The 15,640-nt window shown below is 48.2% G+C and overlaps 1 protein-coding gene across 1 annotated transcript in view; it reads left to right on the forward strand.

Annotated features, from left to right (window-relative positions):
• The window catches only part of TBX21 (T-box transcription factor 21), a 126,705-nt gene that overhangs the window by 78,668 nt on the left and 32,397 nt on the right, over positions 1-15,640 (forward strand). Inside the window, exon 3 of the mRNA XM_029573979.1 lies at positions 10,519-10,640. Within this exon, the coding sequence (XP_029429839.1) occupies positions 10,519-10,640 (122 nt within the window). The remainder of the gene's footprint in view (positions 1-10,518; positions 10,641-15,640) is intronic.

Below are 15,640 nucleotides of genomic sequence, written 5' to 3' on the forward strand. Positions count from 1 at the left end.
CCATAATCCCCAGCGAGCGATTCATAAAATTGACTATCGACATGTGCTAGAGAGGTTTGAGCCTCGGGAACCTGTGAGAGCGTCCAAAGATTGATTTCGCCGCTGGTTGTTGGCTGTGGGGCCGGGAGCCGAAGCCAAACACGTCCGCCTCAGCTCATCCCCCCACGTGACTCCGCGGGCCCTATTTTAAAGACTCCGAGGTAGTCACCATATTGCCCACGTGGTCGCCGTCGCCATCTTGGCCCTATTCGCCGCTCCGCTCATAGTCTCGGGCCGGGCGCACAAGTTTACTTAGGTGCACAAATTACATGTGCGCATAAAGTTACACGCACATATTCCCTGTGCGCATAAAGTTACACGCACATATTCCTTGTGCTCATAAGTTACACGCACAAGGGCCGCGCGCACAAGATATACGCGCACCGCGCGCCTACCGGGCTAAGCGCATAACACGACTTGGGCGCACCACTGCGCAAACAACCCACACGCACATCTAGACGCATCGGAGCACATAAGGGTTTACGCGCCAACAACCATTGCACCACCAGAAACAGAGATAAAGGCTCAAGGTCTCTGCCCAGCATGCCATATCAGAGCTGCACAAAGCGAGGAGGCCAACGCCCTGTGTGCTCAGTGCGAGGAGGCCCTGGGAGATCCAGCCCAGGGCCAGTCCCACTCAGGGCCAAGTAATAGCTCCTCAGTGGGTACCCCAGACCTTCCAATTCCCAGCGGGACATCCCCACAAACAGGGGCCCCCAGGAACCCAACGCCCCTCAGCTTGGATCCAGCGTCTATCTCATGGGTGGAGTTCTTCAAAGGGCTACATACCTTTGTTCACATGCAAACGGAACCCCTGGCTGACCAGCCACATCCTCCGCCAGAGGACCTTTATGCCCCGGGCCCCTCGAGGCCTAGACAAGTTTCCACCGCCCAGGAGCCCCACCTATGGGGACACGGACAACTCTGAAGAGGAAGCAGAGCCCCTAGAGGAGGGGAAACTCCCCCCGGGGACAGAGCCTCACCGAACCATGAGATGCTTCTTCACCAAGGACAAGCTCCCTGACCTGGTCACCCACAGCCCGAGGGAGCTCGCTATTCCGGGCCCAGATGCTTCGGGGGGGGGCCCAAGCCGAATCCCCTACTGGAGGGCCTCCGCCAGACCTCCCGCCATCTCCCGCCATTTCCCACTGTTACAAGCCGTCCAGCAGCTAATTGACCTGGAATGGAGAGCCCCAGAGTCCACATTCAGAGGGGGAATAGCTATGGCAGCCATGTACCCCCTGGACCCGGCGGCCAAAGATCTTCTCACATGCCCAAGAGTTGATGCCATGGTCTGCGCGGTCTCGAAGCACACCACTATCCCAATGGAGGGAGGAGCAGCGCTCAAAGATGCACATGACCGGTGTCTGGAATCCATCCTTAAACAGTCTTTTGATGTAGCCGCTATGTCCCTACAAATAGTGGCCTGCTGCACCGTAGTGACACGTGCCTGCTTATCTCAGACCAGGAGCAACACCCCTGGAGAAGTCATGGAACCAGCAGCATCATTCCTTGCGGACGCTGCTTCCGATCTGGTGCGCATGGTGGCCAGAGGAGTGTCCTTTGCGGTGGCTGCCAGGAGGCAACTCTGGCTCCGAAGCTGGTCGGCCGACGCATCTTCCAAAACTCGCCTCACAAGGATGCCCTTCAAAGGATCCCTCCTGTTCGGCAGCGAGCTAGAGAAACTGGCCAACAAATGGGGCAAGTCTCCATTGCCGCGCCTACCGGAGGACAGGACGAAGAGGAACCAGCAACCCTTCCCCCGGCCCACCAGGGGCAGAAGTTCACAGCGCTTCAATCCATACAGAAACAATATCAAGCGCCCCGCCCTACGGGCAGGAACCAGTCCTTTCAGACCAAGCACAACAAGAGGGGAACCAGCTCGGGTACAGGCCCCAGCCGTACCCCACAATGAGATTCAGCCGACCCGTCCAAGGGAAGAAGCCATAGGGGGCAGACTAGCCCTATTCTACCACAGATGGGATGAGATAACTTCGGACAAGTGGGTCGTAGCCATCATTCGGGAGGGGTACTATCTGGATTTCTATGAACCCCTCCGGACAAGTTCGTGGAGTCCCCTGCCACGACCTCGCCAAGAGGGTAGCAGTGGAAGCTACACTAACCAGACTACTGACCCTCGAGGCCATAACCCCAGTGCCTCCACAAGAAATAAATACTGGGCATTATTCCATTTATTTTATCGTCCCCAAGAAAGAGGGGACGTTCAGGCCCATCCTGGACCTCAAGTCGGTCAACCGCCACCTGAGGATTCCCCGCTTCCGCATGGAAACCCTATGCTCCGTAATAAGGGCAATACAACAGGGAGAGTTTCTCACATCCCTGGATCTTTCGGAACCCTACCTACACATTCCAATTCATCAGGAACACCAGCGCTATCTACGCTTCAAAATCCTGGACCGGCACTACCAGTTCCGGGCACTACCCTTTGGGTTAGCCACAGCACCCCGGACGTTCACCAAGATCATAGTGCAAGTGCTCCAGAATTCTGCAGCAAGAGTATTAACAAACTGTAAAAAATGTGAACATATTACTCCTGTTTTAATCAACTTGCATTGGTTGCTGATATCACAAAGAATACAGTATAAGGCGTGCTGTATTTTACACAAAGCTATATACGGCTAAAAAACAGATTGGTTGAACTTCTTAATTCATTTACATATCCCACAAAGATCATTGAGATCAGCTAATAAAGGACTACTGCAAATTCCATCAGTGAACTCAGCCCACCTTATACTAGTGCGAGACAGGTCCATTTCGATTGCTGGAACACAATGCCGGTCTAGAATCAGAGTTTAAAGCTTTTAAGAAAGCATTGAAGACATGGCTCTTCGAGCAGGCCTATGCAGATCATCTAGAGAAAAGGAATAGCTAGTACAAGGAAATGCAATTTTATTTTCTTTCTTTTACTTTGTTTTATTAACTAATTTTATTTTATATTAGAAACATTAATGTATTTTAACTATCATTTTATTTTGACTATTGTTTTATTATCTTTTTATGATGTAAACCGTCGTGATGTGTTCCACAAATGACGGTATACAAAACCCTTAAATAAAAAATAATAATAAAAAAAAGTTGACTTAGAAAATAGCCACTGCTATTACTAGCAACAGTAACATGGGATAGACTTAGTTTTTGTGAAATTGTCAGGTTCTTATGGCCTGGATTGGCCACTGTTGGGGATAGGTTGCTGGGCTTGATGGACCCTTAGTCTAACCCAGTATGGCATGTTCTTATGGGATGTGTGCAAGTGAGAGTGAATAGGAACCTGCCTGAGGGGGATGGAGGAATGTGTGTGTACCTGAATGAAAGCCTGCCTCTAATGAGTGCTTATGAATGAGAGCCTGCCTGGGATGGGGGGTGGGGAGGGGTGGTCACGAATGAGAGCCTGCCTAGAATGGGTGGGTGGGTAGGCTAGTTAGCTGGTTGTGAATGGGAGCCTGCCTGAGGTGGGAGAGTGGTTGGGTGTGAATGGGAGCCTGTCTGGGATGGGTGGATGTGAATGGCAGCCTGCCTGGGGAGGATGGGTGTGTTTGTGTGTAAATGGGAGCCTACCTTGGGGGGTGAAAACTTTTTGCCACCCCCAACTAATCCATGACAAGCTCAAGGTGACTGGAAATCAAATGTTTTCAGGTATGGGAAGCAAGGTCTTTTTCCCTTCTTGTTTTAATTATTAGGTGTTTGATGTATCTGCTGTTTTGAAATATTTTATATATTTTATTGCCATTTGGAAATTTTTAAAACTTTTTTTATATGGGTTCTTAATTATTAGATGCTATTCTAGTTGTCATCTTTTTAGCAATATTCCTTTTATTAGTATGGCTTATTATGACTGATTTATATTTCTTGATTTTATTTGATTTGAGGATTGGTGATGTTTCTGTTTTTCCATTCATAATATATAGAGTCTAGCTTATTGGAGTTTCCAGTTCACTTTCTGTCTACACATTTCTATTTATAGTTTATGGTCTCTATTTGGTCAGGTTCTGTCTGTGTTCTGCATGTGTAAGCAGGTGAGGTATTTTTCTAGTATGTATAGTTTCTATGTAAGAATTTAGAGCAGACTGGTTTGTTCTGCTTTCTTAATAGGAAGTGTTAGGGCCTGGTGTAATGTTGTTCCTGTTTGAGTGCTTGCAGTTAGTACTGTTTTAATATGGGATTTTTACTATATTGTTGATTGTCCAAGGGCCAAACCCACACATAAGATGCATTACAAGAGTACTATATGGGTACCAAGTGTCTTTTTGTCCAGGGTGTTCTGGGTGGCACCACAGCAGTGCTTTTTTTCTGTACAACAAACTGGTGCCGGCTACAGGGCCCAGCTAGAATTAATTTTATGTACCAGTAGGTTGGGAAGGAACACCTGAGGATCATTCCTTCACAATTTACACATTTTTGATCTGTGGATGGGGTAAAATAGGTTCAGGGGAGTGTATTAATTTTCATAGTTTTGATTGCCAGAGGGAGCAGGGCCTTTTTTTTTTCTTTTTAAGCAGAAGAAGGGGGATTGGGATAGAACGTAAGACTGACAGTTTCTATTGTGTGCTGAAATGACAGGAGTCGGATGGCACCTGTATAGCCTAAGCAATTTATTAAAGCATAGTCCACTTGAAAGATGCATTTTACATTGGCTATTGGGGAAAACATAAAACATTTTGTGTTTTAAAAAAATGGGTGGGGTGGGGGGGGGGGGCAGCAAAAATGCTAACACTGGCCCTGGCACTGAAGCAGGAATGAAGGCAGGCAGCCTAGATGGACTTTATCTGCTATCATGGTCTATGTAGGTATTTAAATTTTAGGTACAAAACCTCCTGGAAGGGAAATGTTCCTTTGAAATGAGACATTTTGCCAGCTGCAGAGGGTTTAATGCAGCTGCGGGGAGGAGCAGTCAGCCCTGCTCTTGGGTTGTGATAATGTCTTCTACAGGTAGCTCTGTTGCTCTCGTGCTCATAGCTGCAGTCCATAGCTAGAGCTCAGGAGCTTGTGATCCCTCTAGTGACCACTTGAGGTACTGCAGGCAGTTTATATGTTCAGCCATTAATTACCACCCTCTGTGCCCAAAGTAATAGTAAAAAAAAAAAGTGTGATTAAATTTTAGCTCACATTTTCTTTACTCAAATAATAAAAATTTAGTTAATGTCTGCCTGCAGCAAGCTAATAATATGCAAATGCATTGGGAGTTGAACAAAAGCACACTAACACAAAAATGTGTAGCATGTATAAAACATGATTTATGTGCACAAATCATATTTTCTTATCGTTCTGCTAGATCAATCCAGATGCATGGGTTTACGCTGCATCAGCCATCACACCTTTTCCAATGCTATCATCACCCAACATCTAGGAAGGTACAGCATGGGCAAAGGCCAGTATGCTTTGTCTCCAGCAGATGATGGCAGGCTGGACTAGTGCAGCAGCCTATGGTCTCACCTGGTGGTGCTTAATTTGCACTCTGCTCCTGAAGCTTAGAGGATTTTTTTTTCTCCTCAGTTGAGCTTGTGTGGCGCCTAGAGCTTCAGTCTCCCTGGTATTGTGGGGGTTAGGCTTCCAAGCTCCCTGGTTGAGCAAGCTCAGTTCATGGCTTCCACGTCCTCTGGGCCTGGTGGAACTCAGGTGTAGTAGGGCATTCCAGGGAGAAAGGCACATCCCACCCTGCCTCTCTTCAGGTTTTGCCCCTCTGTTCTTGTTGATAGAAAAAAAACCCACCTTTTAAAAGAGGAGAACCATGGCCTAGTATCAGATTGGCATCATGTGAGCAGAGCACAGTGTGGAGCTGGTGAGAGAGCCTTAGTGAGGGTCACAGGTGCAGGGGGCTGAATTATTTTTACCTTTCCCATGCTATGGTTAAAATCAGTGAGAGTCATTGACATGATCTTCCTCTGTTAAAGTCTTGCTGCCTAAAGTCTTATAAACCACTAGACTGTAGCTCACTCACAGGTTGATACAGTAACGTTCATTTAAAGATTCCCCGTTTGTAACGTGCTGGGAGCGCACAATACAGACGAGTAAGGCGGTCCAGCAATACAGTCTCCAGTTGCACGCGTCCTTAGCGCTTCCTAAAATAAACACATAACCCTTTCCGCACCCAGCATGTAAATGAACGAAAAAGCTGTATAATGAAGGAATTAGCTATTCCCCTCCGATACTGTAACGGGCGCTGATATTATCTCCTCAGTAACCCGCTGTTCTGCCGCGGCCTTAACGTGCTAGTTTACCGCCTCCCCCTAGTAGGAGTTAGTGTAGTGTAAAAAACATTGCTTACCCGCCCTGGTCCCCGGTCCAGCCGTCCGGTGTAGCCCCAGTCCGGTCTCCTGCAGCCCCATCCGGTCCCCTCCTCCCGAAGCAAAAAAAAAAAACAAAAAACGAAAAAGTAGCAAGGCTCGGGCCTGCTACGGTAGTCCCTTCTCCCTTCCTCCCGATTTCGCGGGTAAGCGGCAGTGGCAGCGGGGGGGCAGCGGGATCCGGGGGCAGCAGCGGCAGCGGGGGGGCAGCAAAGAAGCAAAAAAAGCGGCAGCCGGGATCCGGGGGCAGCAGCGGCAGTGGGGGGGGGGGGGGGGGCAGCGGGATCCGGGGGCAGCAGCGGCAGCGGGGGGGGGCAGCAAAGAAGCAAAAAAAGCGGCATCCGGGATCCGGGGGCAGCAGCGGCAGCGGGGGGGGGGGGGGGGGCAGCGGGATCCGGGGGCGGCAGCGGGGGGGGGGGGCAGCAAAGAAGCAAAAAAAGCAGCATCCGGGATCCGGGAGCAGCAGCGGGATCCGGGGGCAGCAGCGGCAGCAGGGGGGGGCAGCGGGATCCGGGGGCAGCAGCGAGATCCGGGGGACGAGTAGGAGGCGGCGTGTTCGATCGGGCGGGTGGGTAGGTGGCAAGAAAAGATGGCCGCCTGCACGGGGAAAGCGTGCAATTGGCCGCTGAAGACGTGACGTCTTCAGCGGCCAATTGCACGCTTTCCCTGTGCAGGCGGCCATCTTTTCTTGCCACCTACCCGCCTGCCCGCCCGATCGAACACGCCGGATCTCGCTGCCACCCCCGGATCCCGCTGCCCCCCCGCTGCGGCTGCTGCCCCCGGATCCCGCTGCCGCTGCTACCCCCGGATCCCGGATGCCGCTTTTTTTGCTTCTTTGCTGCCCCCCCCCCCCCGCTGCTGCCCCCGGATCCCGCTGCCCCCCGCTGCCGCTGCTGCCCCCGGATCCCGGATGCCGCTTTTTTTGCTTCTCGCTGCTGCCGCCCCTGGATCCTGCTACCGCTGCTGGACCCCCCAGATCCCGCTGCCGCTCCCCCCCTGCTGCCGCTGCTACCTACCCGCCGCTCCCGGATCCTGCTGCCGCCCCGGATCCCGCTGCCCCCCCGCTGCCGCTGCTGCCCCCGGATCCCGGATGCCGCTTTTTTTGCTTCTCGCCGCCGCCTGGACCCACGGCCCTCCGACAAGTATTTAAAAAAAAAATTTATTTTTTATATAACACACAGGTTTTTGGTTTTTTTACACTTTTTACACTTCCTGGTGCCTGTCATTTCAAATGTCATTTGAAATGACAGGCACCAGCGCACCCAGGTTACTGTATAGGCGCTGTATTAAGCGCCTATACAGTAAAATGGGTTGCGCGGGCATAACCCTTCCCTAACGCTTCACAGCCTCGGCATGCATTTGCATGCGATTAGAAGAGAGTATCAGGCGCTAGGTCTAGAGAACTGTGCGTGCGGGGAGGAAGGGTGCGCCTGACACTGCCGCACTGTTTTTACCGCGGCCTTACTGTATCGACCCGTCACTGTTCTTACCATCAAGAGTCTCTATTAGTTTCCCACCACTGTAAGGGCTTAATTTATAGACAAAAGAGAAGTGGAAGTGTGGAGGGGGAGGGAGCAGGGCCAGGGCTGGGTGTGCCCCCCCCCTCCCCCCTCCCCCCTCCCCCTCCCCAAAACACTCTCTCTCTCACCCACTCATGCAAACACCCTCTTCACACTCCATTTCTGCAGGGGACCCGCAACTGATTTACACTGCCAACTCTGCTCCACTTCATTAGTCCCAGGAAAAAAGGTGCCAGAAAACCTATTCTGGGTCACTCCTGAATAACCAACACAAAGTACTGAAGTAACACGTTTGAAATTGTGAGCAGTAGTGTCAATCATCAGTGTCAGGGTTGAATCCTAACTGATTAGCACTGCTGCTTACAAGTTTAAAACCTGGGCTCATTCAACACCTCTTTGGGGCCGAGGCAATACAGTGCGCTCAGCTACAGGTAGAATGCATGTGCATGAGGCTATTAGGCATTCACTCCCGATGCAAAAAAAACACAAAAGTGCGTCTCAGACGCACATTTTAACTGTCATCTATTAACTCCTGCCTGGAGCAAGCGTTAATAGCTGAATGCATCAAAACAAAGTACAGAAAAGCAGAAAAAGCTGCTTTTCTGTACTGCCTCCTACTTAATAGCATTGTGATATTAAGTAGGATGAAAAATAAAAGAAACAAAAAAAGTTTAAAAAAAAAAAGTTCGGATTCAGGAAACGGCGCTCGACTGACAAGCGTTCACTTCCTGAACTATCGACATCGGGTTTTCTATCAGCGGACAGCTGAGTCACGAAAACTGATGCCAATAAACCCGGTGTCAATTTTCGTGACTGCCTGTAAGGAAAAGAGATGCCGGGTTTATCGGCATCAGTTTTTGTGATGGCTGTCCACCGAATCACAAAAACAGACTGGGTTCATGTTAGCAAGGATGCGCCTCCTTGTAACGCGACCCTCCTTGCTAATGCGACCTCCTAATTTAAATATTGCCTGGGGCGCTGACCAGCACCCGCTTTCTACGCGACTTTATTGCATGGGCCCCTTTTGTGTGTGTGTTCTTTGCTCTGCTTCAGGATCACCCATACCTCTTCCCCTTCCCTACAGAACAGGAGAAGGGGGTTGGATTAGGGAGCAGAGTGGCTCTTTTCTGCTTTGTCTGCTGCAGGCTGCCTGAGGGGAGGGGCTGGGGCAGGACACCTCTGCGGCTCTGCCTCTCAAGTCTGAAAAGAAGGGTCCGAATTCCCTTCCAGGCTGTTCCCCCTGACTGTAAGACTAACCTGCCTGCAGTTTCTAACCTCTTCTCCATTACCGCCTTTGTGAAAATGCCTTTCCCCAGTCCCACTGAAGCACTCCTATCTCCAAAGATGAACAGGTTCTTAAGTAAAGCAGCCAGAACATCTCTGAGTAGCTTTAATATCCTAGGAAGCATCCCGTCTAGCCCCAGGGCTTTGAACTCTTTCAATTTGTCATGTGTGTACATGAAACAGAGACCATGAATATACGTGAAAATCTTTAGAGGAATAGCAAAAATGCGAAGAAGTGGAGGGCACCCTACCGACTAACCAATTTATTGAGGCATGATGAGGTGGAATCTGTCCTGAAAAGCTCATGCCTCAATAACTTGGTTATTCTAGAAGGTGTCATTCATTAATGTAGGTGTGAGAGTCATCTCCTCATGTCCTTCTCATACACTATGGGGTAGATTTTTTTAAAAAGCGCGTTCGCGTACTTTTGTTTGCACACCAGGCGCAAACAAAAGTATGCTGGATTTTATAAGATACGCGCGTAGCCACGCGTATCTTCTAAAATCCTGGATCAGCGCACGCAAGGCTGCCGATTTTGGGCAGCCGGCGTGCACCGAGCCGCGCAGCCTGTCACCGTTCCCTTCGAGGCCGCTCCGAAATCAGAGTGGCCTCGGAGGGAGCTTTCTTTCGCCCTCCCCTCACCTTCCCCTCCCTTCCCCTACCTAACCCACCCCCCCGGCCCTATCTAAACCCCCCCCTACCTTTATCCATGGATTTACGCCTCCCAGAGGGAGGCGTAAATCCACGCGCGCCAGCGGGCTGCTGGCGTGCCGAGACTCGACCCGGGGGCGGTTCTGGAGGGCGCGGCCACCCCCTGAAACGCCCCAGGCCGAAACCACGCCCCCGGTCCCGCCCCCGAAACACCGCGTCATCGGGTCCCGCCCCCTCAACACGCCCCCGACACGCCTCCTTCCAAAAACCCCGGGACCTATGCGCGTCCCGGGGCTCTGCGCGCGCCGGCGGCCTATGGAAAATAGCCGCGCCGGCGCTCAAGGCCCTGCTCGCGTAAATCCGCCCGGATTTACACGAGCAGGGCTTTTAAAATCCGCCCGTATATGTTTTTCCAGAACTGTGCACAAGTCATATATGAGGGACATGGCAGAAGCATTCACATCGTGGTCCATCAGATTCCTACAAATGTGCAAATTCTGCTGCACATCGTGTCGCTAACAATTTTAACAACTAGAGGGAGCGAGAACTTCAGGGGAGCTACTACAGACTCTCAAGCACAGGAAGAGGAGACAGTAAGGGGGGAGACAAGCAGAGTACAGAGGAAGGATAGGGTGAGCACAGAGGGAAGAGGAGGAGGAGCTGAGGGAGAAAGAGTAAGGTACAGTTCTGCACTAAAGATAAGGCTTTTTTTTTTTTTGCAGGTAACCGGATATACATGCACCCTGACTCTCCAAACACAGGAGCACACTGGATGCGCCAAGAGATATCATTTGGAAAACTGAAACTCACCAATAACAAAGGGGCATGTAACAATGTAACCCAGGTAATCTCAGCATAGGGGATTCCAACAGAGCATCTGAGGCATCCCCGTCCAAAAGGACCCAACCAGAGTACACCCAAACGCAACGGAAGCCAACAATGTAGCCAAAGCACAACTCACCATGGGGGGAAGCCAAAATGTAACAGCAGCACACGCCTCCATAGAGGACGTAACAGTGCATCCTCCAAGTGTTCCCACTATGAGGAATACACTCCACCATGAGATGACCCAACATGGCACATTTTATGTTATATTATGTGGTGACTCAGAGAAACTGTTTATTCTCCCCATGGTAAAGTTTGTCCTGGTTACACTGTTGGATCATCTCATCTCGTTGCCTATTTCTGGAGATGGTGCAACCATAATTACACAAAATACTGAAGGTGCAATTGCACCATGGATTGATACAGAGGCAAGATGATATTTTCTTTTTCATTTATTTCTGAATCATTCCTAATATTTTATTTGCTTTTTTGACTGCCACCACAGACTAAGCTGAGAATGTCAGTCTATTGTCCACAAGGACTCCAAGATCCTTTTCCTGGGTTATAATTCCTAAATACAGAACCCAGCATTGTCTATCTAGAGTTAGGATTCTTTTTCTATGTACATCACTTTTTTTTTTAATCTACAATTTTTATTAAAGAGAAATACAACATAATACTGGTATGAGCAATTTCCATACATGAAGCATAATACAGATAAAATCTTCAAACCAGACCAAAAACAGAGGACTAATCCAATTTTTTGTCCTAGAACAGCTTGTTTAAATTAATGTATACATAATTCCCAACCCCCACCATTCCAAACAAAAGTATGACATGAAGTATTAGTTATTTAATACATAGAAACCAATATCAAAGAATTATACAGGATCAGAGATTGGAAATAACACAAAAATCACAAATCCCAAGGAGAAAGGGATAAAGAAGCCACCAATTAAGCTCCTCCATCTCCTGTGGGAGCTTGTGCATCAAAACATTTTACATAGCGAGACCATATTTTATCAAACTTTTGCAGCGAGTGATGTTTGTATGCAGTTATCTTGGACAATCAATACACCGAGTTCACGTGAGTAAATAAAGTTTGGAGCGATGGATCTCCAGCAGCCAGCAATTTCACTGCATGCTACTAGCAGGACCTTTTGTGCCAATTTCTGTTGAAACAAATCCCCTTCAGTAATGAAGACATTCAATAAGGCTTGAATGGGAAGTAAGATAAACTTCAACTCCATTATGTTCTGTAACTAATTTGACACCTCTTGCCAGTATGATTGAAAAGAAGGGCAATTCCATCACAAGTGAAAAAATGACAGAATGCCCCTGCATCCCTTCCAACAAGTATCAGAGGGACACAAAGAAAAATGGAACAGCTGAACTGGGGGATCCCAGTGTAAAAGCACTTATAACCATTTTCCATGAGATTAGCCACAATAAGACCCTTACCAATGGACGGAAAAATACATCTCCACTCTTCCTCTGCTATTGTCCTCCCAAGATCTTGTCCCCATGCCTTAACATGACCGGCTTAGACGGCATGTCTAAATGCTATTCACTTTGAAATAAAGATAATACCTTTTTTTTTTTTTTTTGCTTATCTGCGGTTCTACAAAATGATTCAAACAGGGAAACCCCATGAGTCAGGGAACGCCTAATCCCTTTGCCATATAAAAATATGCCGTAACTGTAAATAGGGAAAAATCTCCTTATCTGGAAGATCATAGGTTTGTTGTAGCTCCACAAAATTAAAAATACCCTGTGTTCCCCAAATATGCTCATCCTCTGGATCCCCTTTGGTTTCCATAATGAAAATGAAGACTAGGGCACAGCGGGAGCGAATCCAATATTATCAAACAATGAAGTACTACGATAGTAGTCTCATTCCCCAGTTAGATTAGACTTCCAAACCGTAGGAGTCTAAGAAACCATGTATTCCTAGGTTGCCATATAGTTGCCCATAAAGGCATGCAACCCAAGACTGCCTGTTCTAAAAAGAACCCACATCTTGGGCGGATTAATTTTGTGCCAGTCTAGAATTGTCTTGAGGTGAGATGCCGCATGATACCAGATTAAATTAGGAGCTCCCAAACCCCCCTGAAGTTTAGATTGATAGAGAAAATGACTAGCCACCCTGGGAGGTTTCCCTTTCCAAATAAATTTAATAAGTCTCCTCTGCCACCGCTTAAGCATTGGGGTAAATACTACAATTGGGAGTGTTTGGAACAAATAATTCAATCTGGGTTATACATTAATTTTTTATTTTTATTTTTTTATTTTTATTGAGAAACCAACAAATACATAAAAAAAATGTGGACATTTGACAATAAAAGAAGCATAATAACCAGCTGATTAAAGGTAAACAGAGAGTACATATCTCCACCAATAAGGCTACTATGTGATTAAGCGCCTATTACAGTCCATGAACACTTCTCTGTCCATAGAACCATGAAACAGTCAGCTGGTAATAAGGCACTAGAAAGCCCAATTGTTACAACATTTCAAGTTAACCAAATGGTTCCCCATTAATCCCCCTCCCCAACCTTCCCTACCCCCTCCACTGAGGCCTAATAGTCAACAGTATAAGCCTCAAATCAAACCAGCATCTTCCCTATCCCTCCCATCCCTCCCCTCCCCCCCACTTTTGATAACAACACATCCATGTATTCCAGTCCATTATGAATAGACATCAAAGCATGTCCACACGAGGCAGAGAGAAAAAAAAAAAAAAAGAAACCCCCTTTCCCCCCCCCCCCCCCCAGCAGCACCATCCTTTAGCTAAGCACAGTCATTAAGGATCCGACTTCGGGCTGCAGGAGGAAGAGCTTGGATATATGGATCCCAAACACTCAGAAACCGCTTACGCTGCTTTGGAGATTGGCGGATGGACATCTGCTCCATATGCATCATCGTATAAAAAAAATTTCTCCAGGTCCAGAAAGAAGGAGGCTCAGCACTGCGCCAATTCATAAGAATCACCCGCTTCCCAACCACACTGGCTTTCTGTATCAGCAACCTGGTGCCAGGATCTCGTATTCTCAACGGGGGTATACAGCCAAATAAAATCCACAGGGGCGCAACCGGTATAGAGACATGTAATATTGTACCTAAATAGTGGGCTATCCTAGTCCAAAAAGATTGGACCACAGGACATGCCCAAAAAACATGAGCCAAAGTGCCCCCCTCTTTTTGACAACGCAGGCATGAACCCGAAGCAGCAATATGCTGTCTCTTCGCCATCTGAGGCGAAATATATACCCTACCCAAAAATTTGTATTGCAGTTCTCTGTAATAAGTATTATACGAGATCCGGGCGATCCGTCCATAACAAATCTTTAACACAGAGGAGGTGACCACAAACTCCCCGTCGGCGTTCCAGCGATCCGCCAATGTGGAGTACATCCCCACCCTCCTCAACCCGCACAGTGTCCTGTAATAGTATGATAAGGATGGAACTTTATTTCTTGACAAAGCCAACAATTTTTCCAGTTTCTGAAATGTGGAAAGTTGCTTAAACGCCACAGGTATGGCCTGAACGTAATGTCTAATTTGTAAATAAGTGAATGCAGTAATCACCTTCTTTCCGTAACAATCTTGCACGTCAGAGAAGGACATCAAATTCCCCTGATCCGTAAACACATGCCCTAAATAGTCAATACCTTCTCTTTTCCAAGCCTTAAATGCTGGGGAGGTAGTCCCAGGCGAAAAATCAGGGTTACCAGTGACTGAAAGCAGGTATGCACTAACCCGAGGCACCTGGAGCGTTTTTGTCAGACCAACCCACGCCTGTCTGATCGGCTGTATTACCTTAGAGTGAGTTAATATGGGGGATAATTTCGTCGGCTCCATCTGTAATACATAACTAACATTAACAGGATATAAAAGCGCACTCTCAGCCATAAAACTAGTATGTGAGGAGGTACCCAGCAACCAATCTCTTATGATACGTAGATTACAGGCTGTGGCGTATATTGCCAAATTCGGAAGCCCCAATCCTCCCATCCCCCACCGTTGTTGCAACCACACCAAGGGGATCCTCGCTCTGCCACTCCGCCACAAAAACTTCCGCAAAGAACTATCCAGATGAGACGCGTCTTCCCGGCGAAGGTTTATAGGCAAGTTTTGAAATAGGTGCAACCATTTGGGAAGAATAACCATTTTAAATGAATTTACTCGGCCATACAAGGATAAGGGAAGAGGCTGCCATGTAGTAAGAGTGTCTTGGGTAAACCGCAGTAAATTCGGAACATTAACTTGGTAGACCATGGAAGGGTCCACAGGTACCTGGACTCCCAAATATCGAAACGAATCCGTAGCCCAATGTAATGGGAAAGAGCCGCGCCATCGCTCCTTCAGGGCATCAGGAAAAGCCAAGGCAGACGACTTGTGTTCATTTAACTGAAATCCCGAGAAAACCCCAAAGGAACCCATCACACCCAGCAAAGAACCCAGAGAGATAACAGGATCCGTCAAAAAAACCAAAAGGTCATCCACAAAAGCTGCGCACTTAAATATTTCCTTATCAAACCGCACTCCCCGAATAGTAGGGGCCCCCTGTATCGCAAGCAACAGAGGCTCTAATTGTAACAGAAAAAGAAGCGGAGACAAGGGGCACCCCTGACGAGTGCCTCTCCCAATAGGGAACATATCCGATCTATCTCTATTAGCCAAAATGGTCGCCTGGGGATCCCTATATAGTAATTGCACTGCCTCGTAAAAGAAACCATCAAAACCCATATGTCTTAGAATATAAAACAAATAACTCCATTCCACTCTATCGAATGCCTTTTCGGCGTCAAAACTGATAACCAGGTATGGTGTGTCCGTATGACGGCACATTTCCATGGCCACCAGAATCCGCCGAATGTTTGAAAGGGCATATCTCCTGCGAACAAACCCCACCTGGTGTGACCCTACCAGGGAGGGCAAAACCACAGCCAAGCGATCCGCCAACACTTTGGCCAACAACTTCTGATCAAAGTTCAGTAAGGAGATGGGGCGGTACGA

This window comes from Rhinatrema bivittatum, chromosome 12 (genome assembly GCF_901001135.1).
Source record: "Rhinatrema bivittatum chromosome 12, aRhiBiv1.1, whole genome shotgun sequence".
NCBI classification, from domain to species: Eukaryota; Metazoa; Chordata; class Amphibia; order Gymnophiona; family Rhinatrematidae; genus Rhinatrema; species Rhinatrema bivittatum.